Source organism: Salminus brasiliensis, chromosome 4 (assembly GCF_030463535.1).
Source record: "Salminus brasiliensis chromosome 4, fSalBra1.hap2, whole genome shotgun sequence".
Taxonomy (NCBI): domain Eukaryota; kingdom Metazoa; phylum Chordata; class Actinopteri; order Characiformes; family Bryconidae; genus Salminus; species Salminus brasiliensis.
This window is the reverse complement of record NC_132881.1, coordinates 6,604,347-6,629,525: the sequence shown is the minus strand read 5'-3', so window position 1 is coordinate 6,629,525 and position 25,179 is coordinate 6,604,347. Positions and strand designations below refer to the sequence as shown.

General features: G+C 40.0%; 1 protein-coding gene across 4 annotated transcripts in view; it reads left to right on the top strand.

Moving 5' to 3' along the window:
• mdga1 (MAM domain containing glycosylphosphatidylinositol anchor 1) overlaps positions 1-25,179 on the top strand; it is a 238,769-nt gene that overhangs the window by 2,346 nt on the left and 211,244 nt on the right. For all 4 annotated transcript variants that reach the window (XM_072677420.1, XM_072677419.1, XM_072677416.1 and 1 more), the window contains exon 2: positions 447-536. In XM_072677420.1, coding sequence (XP_072533521.1) covers positions 470-536 — 67 coding nt within the window. In that variant the 5' untranslated portion in view covers positions 447-469. The remainder of the gene's footprint in view (positions 1-446; positions 537-25,179) is intronic.

Sequence of the window (25,179 nt, the reverse complement as noted above, 5' to 3'; positions counted from 1 at the left end):
ACAAGTGGCCATCCCCGTTGGAAAAGCGTTCGCTAGTGTACAGAGTCAACTGTGGACGTGTTTGGATTGGGACGCGATTAAAGGACAACCGAAATTAACTAGGAAAGTTCACCCGCAGGACCGACAAGAGAGTCAGATATTCGCTTCTCTGACTCTAAGTGTATTATTTTACACCGGGATGATGAGAATTTAGCTAGCTACACTTTTAAAGACAACTTCTTTGACAACCTCCTTTTTTTTTTTTTAGCTATCTAGCAACGCCGAGCAAAGAGCCTAGACCTCCTCTCCAATTTCATATTATTAGCTAGCTATCTAAATAACTGCCGTTTCAGTCAGTCCCCTCAATCCAGCGCTCTAATCTTTAGATAATCCGAGGTTTGGAGGAAATTATTGGCGTTTTTCGGCAGCAGCCCACCGACAGCTAACCGGTCTGTGGCTCTCCGCAGGTGATGAGGCGACTCGGCTGAACATGGAGCTTTTCTGGGTCTTACTCTTCACCGTCATCCATCGCTACACGCGAGGACAGGGAGTTTACGGTAAGAGCTGTGGTGTGTGTGTGTGTGTGTGTGTGTGTGTGTGTGTTTGTAAATGTTACTGTTACAGCTCAGAGCTGGTCTGAGATCACTCCTGCAGTTCATTAGTGCTGCACTACTCCACACTGTGTAGCTAATTAATTAATTAAGATATCCGGTACAGCTGCACTCTCAGGTCTCAGGTCCACTGATAGGTACAGTACAGGTCGCCTACATTTCAAGCACCCAAGGTACAAGCGACGTCCAGCATGGTCCTTAAAGTGCTTAAATTAGCTGTAAGGTTTCTCCCCTTTTAGTTTCCCAGAGGAAATCTTAGAGGCATATTTCACAGGTTTTGTTAATTAGAAAATCTAATAACTGGAGTCTGGACAAGCTGCACAACTTCAGCATGCCTTAAATCACAACCACGGCTTTAACTAAAGGTCCCATCCTAGATGCATCCTGGAGAGGGACCAGCTCAGTGACTTGAGGCGCATCACTGGCATGAAATGCTTTACTCACTCAGTCCCATTTCAGTCCAGCACATTCAGTAAACTTCGGCCAGGTGATGAACGTGTCATGTACATGTTTTATCTCCGTTTTCTCCCATTTCAGACTGTTTTGCATGTTTTGGATCGTGTTTTTTAGATTGTGTCAAAAGTGCATCATGAATCAAACACAATAGAAATGTTAAAAAATCACTTGGAATAAATAAATAAATAAAATTTGTTAGACATTGGGACCTTTTTCCGTCTTTTGGAAAGTTGCCGTTTTGGAAATACAAGATTTGTATGTGAAGGCAGCGACATGGAGGCGAGTTTTGGGCCGATACCCATAAAAAATGTCAGATTTCTCAAATTATTTGTAAAAGGTGCACGTATTTGTCACTGTACAGCGAAATGTGTCCTCCGCATTTAACCCATCTGGTAGTGAACACACACTCACACACACACACATGTGTTAGGGGCAGTGAGTACACACACACACACCCAGAGCGGTGGGCAGCCAACTCCAGCACCCGGGGAGCAGAGAGGGTAAAGGGTCCAAAAAGCCCTTGCTCAAGGGCCCAACAGTGGCAGCTTGCCGAGTCCGGGAATCGAACCCACAACCCTGTTATCGATATCCCGGCGCTCTAACCGCTGAGCCACCACTGCCCCATGTCTAAACCCTTGAGTTGAGAACAGTGGCTTGATGGGGAAAAAGTGCCTAGACGAGATTAGGTTTGTTCAGCAGTGGTGATGGAAACCTGATGTCTAAAGCATTTTACACTATTACATGAAATAAGTGTGAATACATAGAGCTACATTGCTGTATGATAGTTTTTTGACAAGATCTGGGCTTAGACTTATTTATGAAATACATTCAAAGGGGTAGTGTACATGGAGGGTGTTTTTAGGCAAAGAAGACCTCTATTTTACCTTATAAAAACTCAAGACACATGTACATTCACTGGCAATTTTGGATAGTAAATAGAAGGGCTCTGCTATTGTGTTGTTGACTCTCATAGTTGTTGTCCTAGAAATAATCACAATAAATTATATTTGTCATTTTTGAAATATTTTATGCCACTATTATATGCATTTAATACTGCTATTACACTTAAGACATAAAAAAATGAAATATGAAATATTTAAAAGTCATGAACAAATCAAACTGAAATTGTTAATATAGTTTATATACCAGCTCATTAACATTAACAGGCTCTCCTTACTAAATAAACGCATTGGGAACCAAAGAAGTCACCAACAATTTGTGACGTCTTGTCCATATATTGTACGATAAGTTGATATTGACATCATAATTATTGTACCCCCGGCTCCAGTCTCCACTGGTGTGATGATTTCAGAGTTTCTGTGTAACTTTAGCACATCAGACCACTCTGACTGTGTTTACATCTCAGTGACTGAATTATGCAGAAATGTTGAGAAATCAGTGGCAATCCCCTTTTAGTTGGGGTTTGTTATTGTACTTATACTTTAGTATGTATTGTATTGAAGTTGGGATGGGTGATGTTATGATATTATCACGGTATGTAATGCCTCATAAGTTTTTCGCAGATATTGCCAGTGCTTAAAGACCAATGATCTACCATATATTCCACAGGGATTATTACTATGAACAGAGATTAACAAGTTTAGCAAGACAGTGAAAGATTGATTGTTTCACCCAGTAGATGTTGTCCATTTGCGACTTGTTCACAAACGCTAAAGGATGGTCTAAGGCCATGATATACTTGCTATTAACCCCCTCGGATATTGTACGCCACAACTATGTGAGGCTAATTGATCACATACTCGTCTGCGTACCTTTCGCCCAACTGGAGGATTAAAAGCTATGTCCACTAGGGGGTGAGTCAGGGCTGAAATATCCCCTTCCCTTCTACATTACTACTTACCACTTTACTGCTTAAAAATGAGCAACATGCACAGTCGTGAAACAAGCTAAGAAACTGTCAGACGGACACAGCAAAAGTTTGTTTTCATGGTCTAACGCTCACATAACGTGTTACATAACGCTCTGTTTTGCTGCCCCAGCTGTTTATGCTGGTATTTCATCTCTTGTATGTGTTGCATTAATTGCAGAGGATGTGCAGAACCTACGCTGAGAATAAATGCAGGATATGCGTAGTTAAAAGCAAGTATATTGCATATAATTTTGATGTGCTTGTGTGGAAGGTGGGGTTTGTTCCAGTTAGGGTGGGGTTAGTAGTAAGTTAATAGCCAGTATATAAACTATAGTTTCTGTCACACAAAATTCTTTTTGCTGTTCTGTACTTGATGTGAATCTTTAATGATGAATGGGCGAATAGATATGCTTCAGAATGGCTTGGATTAACTCTTTCGTCTGCTGTGTGGTGTGGCGGAGCTGGGGACCCGAGCTTGCCCGCTGTCCGGTGATGCCACGTTGGGGCAGTTAAGAGAGTAAAGAGGCAGTGGCTGGTATTCGCATGTATCGGAGGAGAAGTGTTAAGTGGCTTAAGTGCATCCGAACAGATGCACTACAGTCTACCCTAACTCTGGTCTCACCCCTGTTTCTTATAGCATCTTACACCTCTTCAAAAGTCTCATTTTAATTATGTTAATCTCAGACAAGGAAGATCCTTGTTAGAACATCCGACACTTGAACAGTGCTTGGCGAGTTTTGCCAAGCTACATCGTTAAATTCGTATTGAAGTTATCTGCATATCGGAGAGTCCTTAGAGGACAGACGCGGGCCATAGGGACTTGCTGCGTGTGTGTGTGTGTGTTTGTGTGTGTGCACTAGGAGGAGGATATTCTCCCAATGCTTCTCAGCACTTTTTGTTTATCTCGCTTTTGTGTCTCTTGCATCTTGCGAGTTTATTTTGGATGCTGAATATTGCCCTTTTTTAATAAGCATTCATAATTTATTGGTGTGGCTTTGAGGCAGTGAAGAGAGCGAAAGGAAGATGTAATCACTAGCTTATGTACTCTGCTTTATGCCTCTCTTTCTCTCTCCTCTGTCTGTCTTTTGCTCTCTGTCTCATATGCAGGCGTATTCACTCACCAGTGTCATTTGCTGTTTCTGATGATCAGAGATTGACAGTGTTAACAACCATTACGATCTTGGTTGAGCCTAATGAAGTGCTACTACGCTTGGCCCTTAATTTGCGTCTTAATTAATCAATTAATCTCTCACTAATGAGTCTAGCGGGCTGTGGTGCTCCCGCATGGATAGGTCAGTTATCTGACGGCCCAGGGGCAAACGGAAACGTCCTCGTATTAGAGAAAGACAGGTCCCAATTGAGCCCGCTGTAGACTTCTCGCTATTGGATTTCTACTCCTCTTATTCACCGCCCAAGTCCCTTTTATAAACTCAACACACTAGTGGCCAAAAGACGCTGAGGATATCTTAATATCTGTCCGTGTGACTGGCTTTTAAAGTAAGGTCACGTCTCTTTTCTAATCCTCTTCTCTTTTTTTGTTCCTTTATATGCACAGACTCACCATAGAACACTTTCCCAGCAAAGACGGTGCCACACTCCACTACACCTGTCTGTATTAGCCGTTGTTGGCTGACCTTTTTGCCTTTATTATTTTTAACCATCTGAGTGTTCTCAGCTTAATTTTGTGGCCTCTCACAGGCGCCTGGGTGAAAATCGAGGTTATGTTACAAGAGCGAATGCCAGAGCAGTTCTCTACTGCATGAGTTTGCGCTAAGAGATTTCCTCCTTCCTTTTTTCTAGATTTTCTTTTTTGTTAATTTTTTTATTTTAGGAATCAGCTGGACTTATCTGTAACACCCTTTTTTACTTATTCAGCTTATTGCATTTCTGGTCATGCATACAGCTTTGTGAAAATGCTAATCCTTGCAAAATGTCAGGGCGTGTCTAGCCCCCTTCACAGCCCTACTGGTTGATGACTTGTAGTTAGAAACAGTCCTGGTATACAAGCCCTTTTGCTCCAAGTATTTTTTTTTATAACCTAAACCCCTACTGGCAGGAGATCCCATGCCACTAAATGTAGTTCTGCACTAATTTGTTAAAAACTGGTATTATGATTTAGTATTCAGAAATGAAATATGTGAATGAAAACCTTAATAATTCAGAAGCTCTAACCTTAAGACAAATTTTAAACTGTATACCCAATGAACCCATATATCGCCCACTACTAGTGTAGGTCACAGAGTTTCATGCCAATTGGGTCCTAATCAGTTAAGACTTTAATGCACATGCTTTTTGAGTGTCCATAGAGAGCAGTGTTATTTGTTTATTTATTTAGTTATTTATAAGTGTGTTGTCTGCACAGACGGTTGAAACAAATGAACTGCATTTTCACCCAATTAGGTTCTCATTTTGGAGTGCCATCTAATGATTTCCTGTGTACTTAGTCCTTTTAGTACTGCTGTGCCTCTCTCTTCACTTTGCTGTAAGAGCAACTCTCTCTTTCTTTCCATTTCCTCGCTCTGTTTTTTTGGCCTTTTGTCCCATTTTTCTTCTCCGTTAGGCTCTCTCCTGTCTTTCTTTAATCACGATTGGGTCTGTATAGTGCACATGTGTACAAGGTGGGGTGTAGTTAATCTCTGTCAGTTCAATAAGATTATGATTTTTTTAGGAAATCATGACATCTCTGAAACGTTTGTATGGATTTCTCTATTTGAAAACAGCCTGAGAATTTTATTTTGGCACAATACTGCACATACTTTATTGAACACTATTATAGATATCGATTCTAACGTACCAAAATCAATGCGGTTAAATTGCAGCTTTCAGACTGATGCCTTCTTGCATCCCTGGTGGACAGCGTTTGAAGCACCATGTTTACATTACCATAAGAATCAGCATAAATTTGTGCTCTGATTATTTAAGCACGGGTGCCTCATTGCTGCCTGTCAGTGCCTGCGTGCTGTTCTTTCCCCAAGAAGAGAGTGAAACTGCTTTACCTTGCCTTCTTTATGCTGAACAAAAGCTCAGAATGTGTTTTCAGTTTAAGAAAGCTTACTGGAGAAAGGCTGCTGAGCCACCGCTGAGGCCATAGTTAGCGATGATTGGTCACCAGATAAACAAGTGAACTCCGCTGACCTTTTTGGGGGAACTTAGTAGAGCTTCTTCTTTTCTCGTTGTTGAGACAGACCGGCATTATGGAACCGAACAGCATTTCATATGCATGTGTGTGTGTGTGTGTGTGTGTGTGTGTGTGTGTGTGTGTGTGTGTGTGTGTGTGGGTGCGCGCGCATGCAAGTGTGTGTGCGCGTGTGCCCATGTCCGAGGGGCAGAGATAACAAAGAGTTTTGTGAGTGAACAGTTGGCATGCTATGACTAATGCATGAGGATGTCTGGGTGAGAGAGAGCAACAGAAACTACACAACCAACCTCCCTCCCTCCCTTCCTCCTGCTCTCTCTCTTAGCCTCTCTTGCTCACTTTCTCAGTGTGGTGTTTAGAACATTGTGGTCATTTCTCCTTTATTCTGTTGAAGTTCAAGTTCAAGAGGCTTTTTTTGTCGTCTCAACCATATACCCGGGGGGTTCTTTAGGAGGCAGAATTCTCAGACAGGACAGTGAAGTACCAGTACAGCTTATAGCATACTTGAACACAGCTGTTGCTGAGGTGGAGGAATACAGTACTTCTGTTAGCGCAGTATTTAGCAGCAAACCTTGCTTTAGTAAGTGAGCAAGAATGTAGAAGGTGGGTCAGGTAGAAGGGCTCAGTTGAGGTTTGTGTGTATGTGAGCGTGTGGAGATTTGAGCAGCCTGATGGCCTGGGGGAATAAACTATTGCAGAGTCTGGCAGTGTCGGTCTGGCCTCCTAACGCTGTTGGTTGAAACCACAACGGAGCTAGCCACTATTCTCAGACAACATCAGGTACTATCCTTGCTTTTTTTTGTAGATAAGACACGACCACCGCATTCACCATTTGTGTCGGATACAGATGTGTGTCCATCCCTGTAGTGAACAGACACACACACTAGTGATCAAAGCACACATGCCTGGAGCGGTGGGTAGCCATTGCTGCGGCGGCCAGGAAGCAAAGAGGGTCAAGGGCCTTGCACAACAGTGGCAGCTTGCCGAGCCCTAGTATTGAACCCACAACCCTGTCATCAATAGCCTCAATAACACAACCTGTAGACCACCTGTAAGCTCGCAATTACACATCCTCTCCAGAGAGGTCACTAAATCCCCAAGTCCTCTACTTTGATTAGAAAGTTCTGAAAAGAATATAAATTGGTAATACAAAAAAATAATAGAAGTTGAAGGGGGAGTTGTCTCAGATTGTAGCATTGAAACTTGTCAGAAGGCAGCAGCTACCAATAAACTGACATATAAATAGAAACCTTCATGCTCAACATTTAAAACTTTTAACCTAAAACCCTAAGGGGTCTCAGACAGTGCCTGCCACCTTTCCTGAGGCCAGTGCATTCTGTCTTTATGCTCTAGCAGCATTAAAGATGCGGCTGCAGCTTTCAGAGCCAGGTGGCGCAATTCCTCTCCACCGGGCTATGCAAGCTAAGAGACAGGTTGAGGATAATGGAGCCTTGTCTTCATTGACTGAAAGCTTTGCCGACAACCATTTACACACAGGCTGTCTTTAATACAGCACATAATCTCCTAAATTGTGTAGCATTTATAGTTATTTTCATACCTAAATTTTAAATGACAGTATTGTTAAAGAATGATTATCTGATTATTCAGCAGTCTGTCTCACCTCACTGTGCTTGTGTATAAGGAGCAAATGGGAAAGGTTTGGAAGCATGTAGTTCCTGTCTTACCTGTTTGTTTGCTGCGGTCATTGTTTCAGTGTTTCATCATCAAAAAGGCAATGCCTCTTGAAACAAGCTTGGTATCGATTCTGGAAAATGAACACTCATACTGTGTACAAACTCTTTAATTTGTTTGTCTCACTCTCTGAAGCATGCTGTCTCCATTCCTCAACCTCTCGCATCTTATCTTCCTTCATCTTTGTATCCTCTTTCCATTGCGCTCTCTCTATCTACCTCATATATGCTGGAAGGCGAGACAGCTTGCTCTCAGCGTGTTTAGCTGCACAGGTGGGATATTTTATTTATTTTTTTAACTGGTTCAGATAGCTTTATATAAGACATCACTGACTAAAAAACTCTGGGGAAGCACAGCAGAGAGTGTTGCTTTTATCTTTTTGCGGAGAGAAAAAAGGTTTTACTGCAAAAGACATCTGCCTTCATTTAAAACACTGTGATAATCACCAAAATGCTGATGGAATGTTAAGCTTGGTTTTAATTGGCGTAAAGTTCCAGGTAAGGAGTGAGGAGACAAGCAGAGGAGACTTGGGTGCAATGTAATGCGTTTTGATTTTTGATTTTTTTTATTAATCATTTGCAAATGTATTTAAGCAGTAAAAAATTAGCAGTAAATCATTCAAACATTACAACCTAGGTGGTTAATTGCAACAGATTGGGGCTAGTTGCAGCAAACTGATAAAAGCATAATTCGTTCAATACAATATTTAAGCCAAAACCTTTCATGCATTTCTAAACATATTTGCATCTCAATAAGGATAAAAATGTAATAGAGGCCATGTCAGACATGGCAAGTTTATTTTTTGACCACAGAGTAGACTGGCACATTTTTAGCAAAATAAAATTTAACTAAATTCATGTGATCAGATTGTGTTTGTTCTTTTAAAAAAGAATGGTCACAGATACAAGGTTATCCACAGAGAACACATCTCTACACGTTCTAATGCATAATTAATACTATTTAAGTGCTTAATTTAATGTATCGCAAAAGGACAAAAGCATTGTATGCATGTATGTCACATTTAAATGTGTTTTTTCGCAATCTGTTAAATTTAGTTAATAAATATGGCTTTTACTAAAACTGTACTAAAAGTATATCACTTGTTTATATTTAAGTCCTGAGAATTTATTTTTTTAATATTATTTAAACAAGACTGTCTAAACCTTTGCATAAGACTATATGCCTAGTGTTATATTGGAGCCAACAAAAGTTTGTGATTAAAAAAAAAACACTTTACAGGGTGATTCTGGAGAAATTTGTGTGTGAATTCTGTCAAAAGTCACAATTAAAGCTGCTGTTAGATTGTGAGCTGTGCAAAAACAACTTCTGCTGCATGGGTGGGGAACAAGGGGCCGGACTAGTAACAAGCGAGTTGAATCAGGTGTGCAAGACAAGCGCAAAACTGTGCAGGACCAGAGTTCCACCCTCCATTTGTTTACGTAAAAAAAAATACTGCTGGCCCCTACATGTTTTTGTGAAGAGGTTTGCCCTGGGAAAAATTTTCAGCATTTTCTTTTTCACAAATATTCATCTAATTTAAATTATTGTAAGATTATACAAGCTATTTGTAGATGTATTGTTTCAAGAACCATTCAAATTGAATTGTTATTTCTAAAATGCAGCATTCACGGGTAAAAGTATCAATAAGATCAACTTTTGGAGGTTTTTCCAATCTGAAACTCTTAAGGTGCTAAACCTTCAAGGAACCTTGAAGGAAAAAAAAAAACCTTAAAGCGTTTTAAGAGGTTCCTTCGCAGTTTCACATTAAAGAACCATCAAAAGTTTACCAAGTGTCTGTTATGCAGCATTTTAGCTTGTCCAATATTCAACTGTGGTAAGGCAAACACAGTTTTTCTATTCTAGGGAACAGTTAAATCAGTAAACCCTGTATAGTATAGGCTTTAGAAGGCCAGTAGCCAGATTCAGATCACATTAAAACTGAATTTACCTTTCGGCTAAAGGAACTGAAATGCTCTTCTGAATTGCTCTGGACAGGTATACATGCAGCACATATCAATGAAGCTATAGTGAACATTTAAATCCATACTATGTAAGATTAAATAATTTTCTCCTTTAAATTGAATAATTGGAATTCAGTAAGAGTGGGTGGCATTGATCTGTTTGATGCAATGCTAAATTTAACTCTGAAAAGTTTGTAAGCTGAGACACGATCATTATATAGCAAGCTGCAGCATGTAAGGTGAGAGATGTTACAGATGAGTGAGAAGGTGACAGAGTGGGTTAGGTGTTTTTGAATTTAAGTTAAAATATCATGCAACCTATAGTATGAAATGGTATAAAACCTTTCTCTGAGATCTGTATTTAATAATACAGCGCACTGATTGGGATTTCACACTTTAGAGATCACTTGAGTGCAGAATATGTTTTTTTCTGTGTTTCTGTGCGCAGCAGCTGTGCATGAATTGCATCCTCACCAATGTTTTTATGATTTTTGAGGGTCAAGCAAAAAAATGGAGGCCTATTTTGAGAAGCCATCATTACTTATTTGAAGAACATCTTTCATTAGACCTGTACTGGACAGACAAGAGCTGAAGCAATGCTGTTTGTCCCTATTTTTTATCTTGTCCTTGTTAAGGCTGAGATGCCTGGAAAAAACTTTCCAATGCAATCTTAGAGGGTCTTTGTTCACATTTTACCTATTTGTTCAGTATCCAGCGTTTCATAGTCGTCTTCTAGGCCTTTGGCTTCTTTTGTACCTTCCTCATATCTCGTTCACTTCACCTCTACACCTTTTTATAGGAACCTAGCAGCATCCTGTGTATTCACACATTTGAATCTTTTGACGGTAAATTACTGATTATTTAATTTGTTTGGTTACAGTCTGTTGTAGTGATGGACACAATGGTAAGTGTGATGGGTTTTAATGCAACAGTCAGGGTGATGGAAGTCTTAGTTATTAGTGCTGGTAGCAAAGTGCGGAAGTCCTAGCTAGCGGTTGGAATTGGATGAATTACAATGCGCTATTAAGCCCTTTAGATGAGTGACTAAACTACTATGTTCAAGCTGATCCAACACTGTGCTACCCTGCAGCATAAAAACTGCAGCTTTTTAATGCAGTAGAACTCACCAAAACACAGTTATCTGGAATAAGAATGTTTACTAGTACAAAAAGTTTTTACTGGGAACAATGTAATTGTGAATAAGTGAGCATAATATTCCATGTAATGGTAACCTGGGTCCAGTCAAAACTATGTTCCAATGATATGGTGCCCTGACAGGATGACTAGTCAGAATAGATGTATAGATCTGTAGAGCTGATATAATAATAATACTTGTTTTTATTATTGTTCAATTGGAAATTTGAATTTCCTCTAAAAAAAAAAAATGCATTATAAAGAGCTTGAATTGAATTTCCAGCTTGGATCACTGGTGGCGTGATCCAAGCTGATTGACGTGCCAGTGAGGTATATGATGTAGTTTTCATTGGTCTCTTAATGTCACAGGAGACCTTGGGTTGAATGAACATTCATGCCGCTGTGATCAGCAGTATCTGTGACCACCTTGGTGAGTGGTTATAAAACAAAGGAGGTTGAAGAGGTGAACCCCCCCCAAGATGTTTCAGGATTCAGTGGCTGATGTTGAGTGATTATGGTCTCGGCGCTGCATATTGAAGTCAGTCAATGACAAGAAAGACGCAAGCATGGAGACATCTCTCCAGCGAAACGGAACCTCGCTGTCACTTCCACCGGCACTGATGGATGCCTTTGATGCATATTTTACAGTGTATTGATTTATAGAACATATTCTCTTTGAGTTTTGTTGAGTGATTAAACTCCATCCATGCAGCTAGAATCTGCGAGTGCTACCTGCTGAGCTGTGGGAATGAAGGTACCTTGTGGTGCTTTTTGTGCAGCTTGAAAAGCCTGTCCTTCTTCATTTTCCTTTGGTTTTGGAACATTTCCCATGTGCTTGGTAATGTTGCAGTAGAAAGGTTGCATTTGCCTTGGTTCGTTTGATGTGAAATTGTTTTTGTCCTCAGAGTTTGGCGTAGAACACAGTATTCTTGAGTATCACGCCTCTTAAGCAGGGTAGTGTGTTTCTAAGCAGTGAAATGAATCTTGCAGTTAGTTTTTCTCAATGGTTGTTCTTGTTTGCCTATGCTAAGTGATGTGCAGAACAACTTTACATGATCCTTTTTGCATATTAAGTTGTTTATCCTAGATGCCCCCCCCCCTTTCCCTCCTGCCCTCTCTCCTCATACTATCTCACAACACTGTTCTCATACACGTCAAGACAGTGTGGAATACAGTTTTACTGCTACTGTTGCTTCTTACGGTAATAATTCCCGCTATCTGGATGCAAAGCTGCAGTGAAAACATAGTCTGCGCAGCTGGCTGTCACGAGAACAGAGCATGGATAAAACCGTTTGGAAACCTTGTGCAATGAGAGCCATAAGGCATCACATTGAGCATGGCTACACATCTGCAGTGCCTTCAAAAAACTGCATTAAGTACCTTAATGCTGTCAGTCGATGTGGATCTGTTCTGAACTTTGTGTTTCTATAGATTTGGGTATGTTTTCTTCTTTTTGTGTCAGTAGAAGAGAGGAGGCTCACTCTGGATGGTAGTTTATGAATGAAGTCCAACTAGCTTCAGGGGCCTACATAGATACTCCAAAATGTGCTAGGAGGGAGAAAGCATAATTATTTGTTTACAATACAAAGGTATTCTATGGTGACCCTTTGCCTATAGGCAACTATATCTGTTATACTTCTTAATAGGGGTAGGATTGCCTATAGATTCAGATTTAGAGGTATGTGATTCATATCGCAATCACAGACTGACTGCAGCAGCTTCAAATCACTAGATATATTACTGCATGGCTTTTTTTGAGAAGGAAATGTTCTATGTCCACAACCTGACATTTACTTGTTAATATAATTTAATTAATTACATTCGATTAGCCAATGAACTGTAAATAAGCAAATCTTCATGCTGATCATTTTTTATCTTTTTTTATTTTTTATTTAAGCGTCTTCCCAGTGTTCTCCGTTGAGTTCCCTCCATCTGTCCTGAAATTGTGTGAAACACTGTAATGTCTTAGCTAAGCCTCATTCATGAAACCTTCAAAGCAAGCAAACATAAAATCAATTACAAGCAAAATGGACTTTGCGCAACACTTGCCACCAGAGTAAACACCAGATTTATTAGTAGAACGTGTATGTTAATGTGGTTCGCAAATTGGGTGTGCATGCAGTGACACCACCTTAGGAAGGTCTTGGACTGAGGAATCACAGCAAAAATAAAATCTCCTTCTGTAGATTTGTTGCTCACTTAGTGTAGCTTGGCATTGCAAGGTATTAGATGGATGGGTAGCCTGTTGTCGTGCTTGACTCCTCAAATGCTTTAGACGTTTATAATTGACGCAACCTCCTTCCATGATTTTCAATCCATTTAATTATCAGTATGGTCTTTAATGGAGCATCACACAACTGCCTGTGGAGTTGTACCTGCTCTGCAAGAGCTTGGCACTAATCGACCAAATGTAACTAAACAATTAGGTAACAATTGGCACCTTCAGAACCACTGATCTTCATATATGAATAATGATTATGAATTTAAATGCAAAAAAAAAAAAAAAAACAGAAGATGATTGGTGTTGGTGCATGCTTTCACAACACTCTACACTTGCTAGTGGGCTCTGTCAGTAAGAAGGTTACGGCTCGTTTGGCTCACATAGAGCAGCTGAATCTTGCACCGGTGCCTAAATGTTTGCAATTTATCAAGTACACATTTTGGGTAAAAGCTGGGGAAAATTCTCAGATCTGCAGGTCATATCTTTGTTTGTGGCCACCCTGATTTGTTGTGAACACATGCACACGTGGATGCGTACACTCGGTCGGAGCACTTGCAGGTGCTTGTACTTAATCTCCTTTTAAGACGATCTCTCCCTGCCTTTTTTCTTCTCCTCCTCCTACCTCCTTTTCTCTGCATGGAATATTTACACACAAACGCCTTCCCTGCAGTCATTGGTCAATAAGGCCTGCTCATTGATTAAGCATTGTTTGCTGTGATTTGTGCTTGATAAATGAGAATAGATTAATGCCTGCCTACACGGCAGGCGTGTACGTGTAGAAGTGTGGATACGTGTGTGTGTGTGTGTGTGTGTGTTTGTGTGTGTGTGTGTGATCGTGCACCTGTTCAAAGCTTAAGGGATATTACAGTCTATGACTGCTAACATCGGCTCTAAAAGTGACAGATTTTAGAAGAGAACACACACACACACACACACACACACACACACACACACACAGACACACACACACACAGACAGACTCGCATACACACAAACCCAGCGCTGTGCAACCTCATCAGAACTGCCTGACTTGCTCTTTAGTTACACGTCTGTGGTGGGTCATTTTCTCTGCAAGTAATGGCTGGCGCTCTCCATCGGTCACGCTCTTCTTCTCTTCGAACTGCTCTCCCTACTCCCCCTGCAGTTAAACCAGTTAACACTGAGGCCTGCCATCTGGGACGTGCACACACACACACATGCACGCTGCTAATTAAGTCAAAGAGACAACAGTGGGTAAGCTGAGAGCAGAACTGATGGCTTATGCATTACAGGAAGGAAGCGAGACGGAGCTTGGCTTGAGGGATCAACCTACATGTAAAATGCACCACATATGAATCCTCAGACATTCTAGGCTTTTATCAATGGGGGGGATGTTGACCGGTAGAACTCGCCGAGTCTTGAATAGGGCTGTCTATGCTGACTGATGGTGATATTTGAGTCTCAGTACAGTATTGGTTAGCGAATGGTTGTTGGGTTAACGCCAGAGTTGTATGTTGTACCTTGTAGGCTGTTGCATTAGTCCCAGCATGCTAAGAAAAGCATTTTAGCATTTTCTTCTTAAAACACTGAATTGTTAACAGCAGCATTGTGAGTATTTGTATGTCTCACTCCTGGGCACCCCTACAGTACAAAAGCCACACTCCTTTACATGCCTTTTTGGACAAGTTGAGAGATACAGAACCACCACTGGAAATGAAAGAAGCATGTGGATTGTACACAAATATGACAGCGTTATGCAGTTCTCGCAAGCTCTGCTAGAGTTACATAATGCATTAAGCCACGCACTGAGCAAAGTGAGTGGCAACGATAGAGATGCTCTTTATCTTATTACACATCAGTGGAGGATCGCAACTAGGGCTGCTACGATTGGTTGGTGTAGTTGATTTTGTTTTTGTACGAGCACCTAAAGAGAAAACACCCAAGTGCTATTCTAGACAATGAACTGCCAGAAATGGCAAAACCATTGAAACTGTTGCCTATTCATGTTTAAGAGTGTTTCATACGTAGTGCTGGCCCTAGCGCTAAAGGGTTCAAATACAGTTGTGTTAAAATAAAAGAAATTTTAAATGGTCAATTTAAATAAAATTAATAGTTTTGAATAATCGACAGAATAATTTATGGATTAATGGATAAAACAAAAAGGTCATTAGTGGCAGCTCTCATTACAGTGATTTTATTTGTTGTTATTTTTAAGGCAAAAGGAAACTTTTGCTTGAATTATGGGTGGATGTAACCGTACACAGCAATATGATAATTGTTATTTAGAATTTACTGCATCACATCTAATTAAATAGGTCTAATTATGCTCTGTGTAATGGCATGCAGTTGGTGAGTGTTTAAGTACTGATCTCTACAGTATGCCCATAAATTCTCATCACCATGGTCATGGCTTGAATACCTGGTGTCCCGGTATTCAAAATAGTAATATTACAGGAGAATTTTTTTTTACCGATATTCTGAAGGACCTCTGTAGTACGTTTTATTTCCAAGAGCATGGCCACAGTGCTTTCCAGTATTATGTAATGTTTGACATGAAGGACGTTTTAGTCGTTTAGGAATCCTGACTCTGGGACAGGTCTATAAAAATAAGAAACGGGCTGAGCCCCAGCTATCCTCATGCATTGCCATTAGTCCCAAAGACCCACCCCACCCCCACCCCCCAAATCAGGGGCTTTGAGTTGGACAGTGGTGAAGCACGCTTATGCCCTCAGCGCCACATAACTGCAGCTTTGCTCCAAAGAGCCTCTCCTCAGCTCCCTCGCACTTTCAATTTTAATAGGGCACTTTGCATCTGATCAGGAGTCTATCTCTCTCTCTCTTCTTCTCTCCCTGGATCGCTCTTTCTCTCGCCTTTTTAGCCCTCCCAACTTTCCCTCCTTCTCTCTCACTTGTACTCTCCCTCTCGCCGTTTCCATTCCTTTCCCGCTTCCTCTCTCCTGACTCTTTAATTAGCCTCCTGTCCTGCTCTAGGCCTCGGCCCACTTTCTTCTAACCAAGATTCGGGGAAACTTTCCTGCACTAGAGTGTGAGAGAGCGTAGGTTGGACATGGCACATGACACTACAGCAAGTGCTCAGCTAGGCTGATCGCACTGCTGCTGGTGACTGTGGAAAACACAGTGTCTCTTACAGAATCAGTTTTCAATAAACATTCGTACTTTTTTTTAGGGGTCCTGAGGCCTTGGCGGACACACACACACACACAGTGATTTAGCCACTGGGCTTTTTCCCAAGGCAGACTACAGAAAACATCAAATGCAAGCATCTCTTTTTACTCTGGATCAGTGTTTCCTTACTGCTGGAGTCTACCCCCTGTACGTACACTGCATAGTTTTGCATTTCCCCTGCTTTTACACATGTGATTAAGCTAAAGTGGGGGTGATGATAAGCGAATGCGTAGGGAAACCAGTATAAACTTTTGTGCCTGACAGTAACGCAACCCTAACTATTAATTAAAAAACCTATACTGTTTTTGACAATCAAACCAGTATTGCAAAACATATGATATTCAAGTTTATGGATTTTTTTCTAACCAGTACTGTACTATGGCAAAAATGTATAAAGTTTTTGTTGATTGTCCATGATTGGCTGGCAATAGTTTTGTCAAGTTTGAACTGATTGACTGGTATGAACATGATTGACTGGTAGTCTTGTTAAGTATAAAGCATTTCTTGTGCCCATGTTATTCTCAAAAAAGTCAATCAAGCAGTTTTGAAAAGTGTATAATACTTATGTTACATAGATTTCTAGAATTCTTAGTGGTTTCACTGGATTCATATGCTAAATTGTTTTTTATTATGTAAAACTGAAATGCTACATCAGTACCACATTTAAGGAGATTGTTCTAAAGGTACATATGTCTATACAGGAGGCCGCCTGTATGGTATCCTGTACGTTGTTGAACATCTTTAGATCTCAGGTGAAATTGCTTCAGGGAAGAAGCTAAGAGAGGCCTTGGACAGTAGGTTTATGTGACCTTCACAAATCTGTTCTTTATTACTAAAAAACACCTAAGTTTTGTTGCCAAATGAAAAAATGAAATGTGGTGTCTGGCACAAAGACTGTCAGCTGATTCAGATAAATTCATAGGATCCAAACATTTTCATTTTCATGTTAATGCCTGTCTTATTAATATGGCCAAAGTGATTATGTAATAATGCATGAATGCATTGGTGTTTTCTGAAAATGACGGACCAAAACATTTGTAAGGTGCTGCCCCTCAAGTAGTTTCCCGCCATGAGAATTCCCAGGAACTAAGCTGCATCCTTTCCAACTAAAGCCGAAGTTACCAGTCCAACATCACTGTGGTACTTGGCAGGAGTGGACCTTTTGTGTGTGAGGGATTCCCATGTAAATAAGCAGTAGGCGTGGTGCAAATTGAGGGCTACATTCCCTTTCTTCCATGGATATACAAAACATACATACATGCATACAGCCAAGAAACCAGTGGTCTGAGATGTTTCTGCTTATTGCGTGCTCTGTATGGAGAGGGCTCCTCCATAAATAATGAGGCTATTACTGAAATGTGAAGTGCTGGGCAGTCTTCCCCTTAGAGTTAATACACACACACACATTTTCTTATAGTCTTCAATTTGTACAGCCTTGTGCATAAAGTCTCGCACATAACTTCCCAAAATCAAATGTATTAAATCATCTTTGACGGCATCTATCTAATGGGGAAATAATGGCGAGTTGGGCATTGGTCAGTTTCAACCGTGAGTGCGTGCTCTCTTAACATTACATTGCATAATACCTTCCGTAAGTGCTTCAAGCCTACCCTGCGGCGCTGGAGCCAAAACTGAGATCCGTGCATGTGTCTTAAAAAAGGCTTAAACTGCACTCTGGCTGCAGGGCATATGGACTCAGGGTTTTGCATTCCCTGAATCCACCCTTAATCTTCCAACACACCCGGGGAGCGTTAGCTAATCGGGTCCACGGTTTTTGCTATTGGGAGTGCATACAGCATGCTTGGACGGATTGCCTTGGAGCGCGAATGAGGTTTAAACCAAGACCCGTTGCCCCTTTGGAGTAGCAAAATAGAGATTTGATTTAGAAAGAAAGGAAGAGAGTGTGAGGCGCTTAAATGCAGGCGTCTGATCCGCTGAAAATCAGGAAGAGGGAGGAAAAGCAAGCCAGCACACTGGTGTCTGTGCATGTGTGTGTGAGGGTGAGAAATCAAATGGAGGAGAGAGGGAGAGAGTGATAGCTGTCCGCTAGTGGGTGAGTGTGTGCCTGCGTTGGCTGGGGATTAGCGCAGCGCTGTTTTGCGGTGGGTGGGCGGCTACAGGCAGAGCTGATTTCAGGCCTGAGAGGGACGGCATGTGGAATGTTCTCCTAACACAGCCCCCGACCTGCCTGCTTTAGCCAAACGCCCCATAGATGTTTGGACAGTGAATATATTAGTGAGTTTATATGCCATGTTTCTCCTCACTTTTTTTCTTCGTATTATTGCGCTATAGACCGACCTACCATGCCTAGGTTGCATATAAACCTGCAGTACAACTGCAAATCAGATACATGTACTGTACTGTATTGATCATGTGTCTAGACAGCACACTGTAACATGGATACGAAGGCTATGTTTGTTATAATAGCATACTTAAAATATCACTTTGCTGACATGTTGGCAACCAGTAAAAATACTGGTTCTTCGACAGTTCTGTGGCTCTATTTGTACTACACAGGTGAACCTGCTGTTATTTTGGACTGTGTATAGGGCTTAACAGGTACCTCAACGAACCTCCACTTGGAGGCCTTGGTGTTTGTTTTAATGGTTCCGAGAAAGGCATTGCTTGCAGAGTCGAACTCAGAGTTATTCTTCGAAAAGACAAACTGGCACATCATCAATTATTTTCATCCACAGATGAGAAAACCATTAGGGGGTCAAATGCATGTAATATAAACACAGTTTATTTGCAATATTACTCTCTTTCTTGCATTCAATAACCAATTCAGACAGTTTGGTCACATCGCCTGGTCAGTATGTAGGAACACCCCGTTTGGGAAGTAGCACAGTTTCTTTTTGTTGACGGCTAGTAATCTTTTAGTTGTTTTGCGGACTTTTCTGCCATTCTTACTTGCAAAAGGGTTTTTGTTCTTAGTAAGCCTTCAGCTTGCTTCTCTTAAGGTACTCCACTGTCCACCTCTTCCATGAAGGTCATGTTTGTGCAGATGTTTAACAGTAGAACAGAGCACCACCACTCCAGAGTCTACTAAATCTTCCTAAATGTTTTTTGCAGGTAACAGGGGTTGTGATTTGCCCTTATATCCATGCACTTATTCAGACCTTAACTTCAGCCTCTGCTGTTTATGCTAACTGCTTATTCTTAATTACAGTCTGAGGACATGGCTACCTGAAAATGCTTTACTATCTCCTATTTAATATAGCCTTCTTCTGCTTTGTGGAATATCAAATATTTCAATCTGCAGCGCCTTTAGAGGTTGCTGAGTCAGAGTATTTATAAAAATTTTACATTTGCATACCTGGCCTTTCCTTGACAGAGACGGTAAAAGAAAGCATAGCACTAACAAGCTCATTAAAAACATTTCCATATTTTACTCAAAATTTGTATTAAACAAAAATAATACACTAATCTTGCTTAAAGTATTAAAAAAATATTCCATCTTTAACTTCACTCTTTTTGGAGATCAGTTCATCCTCTGCTAACTTAACTATTCATTAACAAAAAAATTGACCGGGATGCTTAAACCTTTCCATGCCACTGTAGGCTGAGTGAGTGGCCAGTTTAAAAGACTGAATTGATTAACATAAATGTGGAGCAATGTGGTGCCAAAGCGGAGCAGTTATTGCTTTGATTTGGCTGACACTCTAAGGAAGGAATGCCAGAATATGAACAAAGTATTGTGTGAAACAAACAGCATGTACAGCAATCGGTTCTGTGCTCTGGTGGTTTCATAAGGTCGGACTAGCTTTTTGTTTCCATTCAACCTAATGGATTTTGGTTGAAACTGGGAAGTCTCTACATAATGTGGAGAATGAGCTCATTAGAAATTAATAGTTTGTCATATTACATCTACATTTACAGAGTTTAGCTGACACTCTTATCCAGAGCGAAATTTGAATCATGTTACACGGGTAGCTGACTGTATCTTGCATGGGGAGAAAATGGGATTTGTGCAGGTGGTCTGTAAAGCTTGTTCAACCTTGCAACAGTTGCTGCTAAAAAAAACAAAACAAAACAAAAAAACACATTTGTGGTTGGTGAAGGAATAGGTCAGTTGTATATGGTATTAAAGGCTGGTTGATTAAGATTATTGAGTGCCCCCATGAAATGGGGAAAACGCTAATGTATGTGCTTGTGTATCTGTAATTCCTGCAACATTATGGTCTTTACTCTAGCACGACCCTGTGATATGATTACGCGCCTATTAGAAAGGGAAGCTGGATGCAATAAAATAGTAAATGTGCGTAATGAGGCTCAAGCTCTCTCCTGCACACTGAGAATTAGAATGAAATGAATAGATTACTGTTTGTACTCTCTCTCTCTCTCTCTCTCTCTCTCTTTCTCTCTCTTTCAATCTCTCTCTTTCTCTCTCTTTCTATCTCTCTCTCTCACTCCCTCTCTCTCTGCAGTGAATTTAAAGAATATGAAATGAGACCAAATTGTGCTAATTTTTATAATGCTTACCTGGGAAGTGGAGACCAAGTGAGGATTAAATGATCATTGCGATTAAAATTAGCATTTCTTTAGGGTGTTATATTGGACATTTTCAAGTTATGATGAAAAAAAACAATCACTTCCTCAATATTAATGAGTGGTTAAACTATAATGAAATCACTTGCTCATGCATTTATTTCAGCTTATTGCAGTGCCATTATCTTTGAATATTAGTTTTGAACAAGACCTAATGATTCCTGTAAGACATAATATAATGTAAATGATTTTTTTTTTATTAAATTGTTTCAATGAACGATACTCTACTATATCTTCTATATCTGTATATATCTTTTTCTGAGATATTTGTAGGCCACTATGCTGTTTAAAGCTTTGGTACTAATGGGTTTAACTTAAGGGAATTTCTGGATGGTAGCCTAGAAAATGATACAATACTGTCTTAGCATCATTAACGCAGTGTGTGCATACATGCAATGTTAAATTCTGCTTTATGAACATTCACGCTTTCCTATCTAAAGAAAGATAATCCCTGTCCAGCATTATTCATTTTACTACAATATTGGATATATGGAGAGCGTTATTATTACCATACCATGTTAGATCACTGACATCTGGAGAAATCTGTTTCAAACCAATTGATATTGCAATAGATATTGCCCGCCCAAAAATATAAAAAACTGTATGTATATGCGTGTATATTTATTTATTTATTTATTAAAAAAAAAAAAAAAAAAAAAAAAAATTACATATAATTTATATGTTTTTTCCCAATATCATGCAGCTCTGCTCAGAAGAAATACTGTATAACTAACCTGATTATATATTTTAGAAAATACAGTGTATAGCCTTATAACAGCAGAAAATATACCAAAACGTGTGTTTGCAGTCAGAAAGCACGCAAGATTATGGTACACACCTCGGGAAGAAATATACTTTCATATACACAATCTGGCTGGCAGGGCTAATGTATCATTCCTCTAGAAATGTAGCTGTGAGTTGGAATGTTCACCGAATTATGTCAGTGTAAAACTGCAAGGTTTGTTACATGTACATCTTACACACCTCAAATGCCAAAACTGTTGGAGGTTACACACCACAACATTTACATCAGCTTGCCACTAACATAAATCAGCATTATGCTGCTTATAAAGGAAACGTAGTAATAATAATAATAATAATAATAATAATGCTGTTTAATCATAAAAAATCATAAAAATAATCATAATAAATCATCAAAATAGGTTTATCAGCGTATCAAAGTACGGGATGTTGTGGATGACTAGCATTTTTCGGAATGTGGAGCATGGTGGTTCGGCAGGTTGTACATCTGTGTCTGATTGCAAGTTAGGTGTGTTCTCCTCATGTCCATGTGGGTTTTCTTCCCGGTGCTCAGAGTTCCTCCCACCTTCTGTGTGTGTGTGTTAGTTATCCTGGGTGGACAGGTGACCTGACCAAGGGGCGCGCACACAGGTTATGAGAGAAAGCTGAGATTCAGAGTAAATGTGGGGGTTGTACCAGGTTTACATGTATTTATGTTTTGTGTGTGTGTGTGTGTGTGTGTTAAAGAGAGAGAGAGAGAGAGAGAGAGAGACAGACAGAGAGAGAAATCAGAAAAGGTTGTTTGTCTTAATTTTACTGTTTCCTGACTCACAGCAGTGTGAATGCGCTCATATGTGCTTTTGAATGAGCATATTTAACAGCTGTTGGCTTGCGTAGGCCTCCATTGGGACGCTGGGAGTTTTCTTTTACTCTGGCCTGCATCATATTGCCTCCACAATGATACATATTCATTGCTGCCGTCCTCCTTTTCAACAGTGTTCTGTGGCAGTTAATCTCGAGCTTAGTGCCCCAACACTGCCAGACACACACACACACACACACACACACACACACACACACTCTTATTTATGACTACATTTACTTATGAATTAAGTCTTTTGCCTTTTGTGTACATCAATTTTTCCCCGGACTGCAATGGGTAGAGGCTGATTAATTATGTACAAGTTGGTGAACTGCTCTGCTTCTTCTTACACTTACTAAGCAGTGCATACACACACAGAGATAAAGCATACCGGGGAAGTGAACACTCTTCTGTCAAGTTGCTAAAGGAGAAATTGATATGTTAGGTATGTGTCTACCCAAAGAAAATTTTATTGACTTTGATATACACTGATTAGCATTGTAGGTGAAATGGAGTATATTTGTAACAAGACACTTTATGATGTAAAATATATTGGAGTACAAATGTAATAAAGAAAATCAGCTTCAGAATTCATTAAGCTACAGTAGCTATTATAAAAGCAGAATATGTCATTTACTCTCTGGAGTCTACGAACATGCAGATGCGTGAATTGTTTTTCTTAAAAATGTTTTTATTAATATCTTTGTGATAAAACAGCACAGAAAAACAATACTTTTCTTGAACATAGAGCCCACACTTTCGAATGGATCTCAACGCAAGATCATAAGTGACTCGCATCTGGAGTTACGAGGCCGTGAATACGGGGTTGAGAATTGTCGTCTGCCGCTCATGTATTACAAATAATTTTTTCCACGATACCATAGAAGAACCATGTTTAGTTCCAGAAACAACCATGTAAAAGATATATATGCATAAAGACCAAATGTGGTTAAGGCATCACTTAAAGAACCCTTTCTAGCACATTGTGTGTATTAAGTCTGTCTGTCTGTCTGTCTCCTCTCTCTCTCTCTCTCTCACTCCCTCTCTCTTCAGTGAATTTAAAGAATATGAAATGAGACCAAATTGTGCATATTTTTATGCTTACTCGGGAAGTGGAGACCAAGTGAGGATTAAATGATCATTGCCATTAAAACAAGCATTTCTTTTTCCACTTTTAGTTCCAGAAAGAACCATGTGATAGATATATATGTGTAAAGACCAAATGTGGTTCTTAAGGCATCACTTAGTGTTTGTGAAGGTTTTTGGACTTTTAAATGGTTGTCATACAGTTCCGTCATTTTTTTATTATTAAGACAGTTGTTGAAATCTGTTGGTTACCTAATTACTTATAATCATTTTGATCTGCAGCATCGTAATCTCCAAATACATGCCGTTATGATGTGCACACACAGAATTTTCACTTTGAACTAGAGTCTAGTTTGCAGGCTGTCATCTGTGTGTCTTGCATGCATTTCTTCTCTTTTGACATTGCAATATTTCCTGTGACACATTTGTAACTAAGCCTTAATACATTTTTTTTTTCTCACCTATTCTTCGATGCTACAGCCACAAACCATTTAAGGATCTGTCAATAGCTGGGCCTCCCACAACCCTGCAGACTAGGTGCAGAACACAGTACTCCGTGTATGGCAGTGGCCTCTAGATATGCACCAATGCACAGAGAGTTCATATTAGCTAATGCTGCTGTGGGCTCTACCTGCAAGCTCAGTGATGTTTTTGTAAGCATTCAGAAACCTTTCGCTAGCTTCAGGAACAGCTCGTACCGCAAAATGCAGTGCAGTAGACGCTACTGGTTATGTATTTTTTTTACATTCTAAGTGTGGAAGGCTGGTATTTTGTTATCCTTTATTTTGTTATCCAGTGGAATTGAATAACTGTTAAGTCTTTACAGCCGTGTAGTAAAGCAAGGGTAGGAAGTAGCGTCTGTAATAACCTATCATTCATTTAGTTACATTCTGATTGTCAAGTGGGAGACAATTCTCTTAATCTTGCCATACTGAAATCTATAATAGAAAGCAATAGGACCATTCTGATTACTAGTGCATTTGCACAAACAAAAGGTGCATAAAGGTCAAAAGTAAATGGACTCAACACTGCGTCCACATGCATACACACAGACATGTGCACACTGTTCTTAAGGAGGCCTTTGTTCTTTCATTAGCTGAACTCTGTGCTTATCGATCACATTATATACACATGCCCTGGCCTGGTCTAAATTATTCACGGGCGTTAAATAGGGATGCTTAATAATTCAGAAGCTGCTTAGCTGTAATTAATATTGTGGAGTTATGTGACAGGCTGGGTGGCACCGAAGCAGATGACGGTCCGACTCCTTCGTTATTTCCTGTGTTTATTCTTTTGTTTGTTCTCTCTTACATGGCTGCAGCACAATGAATCAGGTTTTTAGCAGTCATGGGCCGCTCTGCTGTCAGAGCTACCCGCAACATATGGCTTTGTTTGTTTGTTAGTTTTTCCTTGTTTACATAGTTTAAGTATGCTTAGGAACTTTTTTATTTATTTCCTTTTGGGATGATTGGCTTGCAATTACAATGCACAAACACTTTGTTTTTCTGTGGAGTTTGGAGGCTCTGATTTTTAGCACTTGCATTTGCAATAGTTTAACTGATTTCTCTTCATTCAGAGCAGCTAGTTATTCACCCCTGTGGTGATTTGTTGGAGCTTTGGCTGTATGTCCTGGGTAATGAAACACTGCGTCTATTTACAAAAACAAAAATCATCATTGCAGGGATCCTTAACAGGCCAACTTGCTGTACGCATCAGG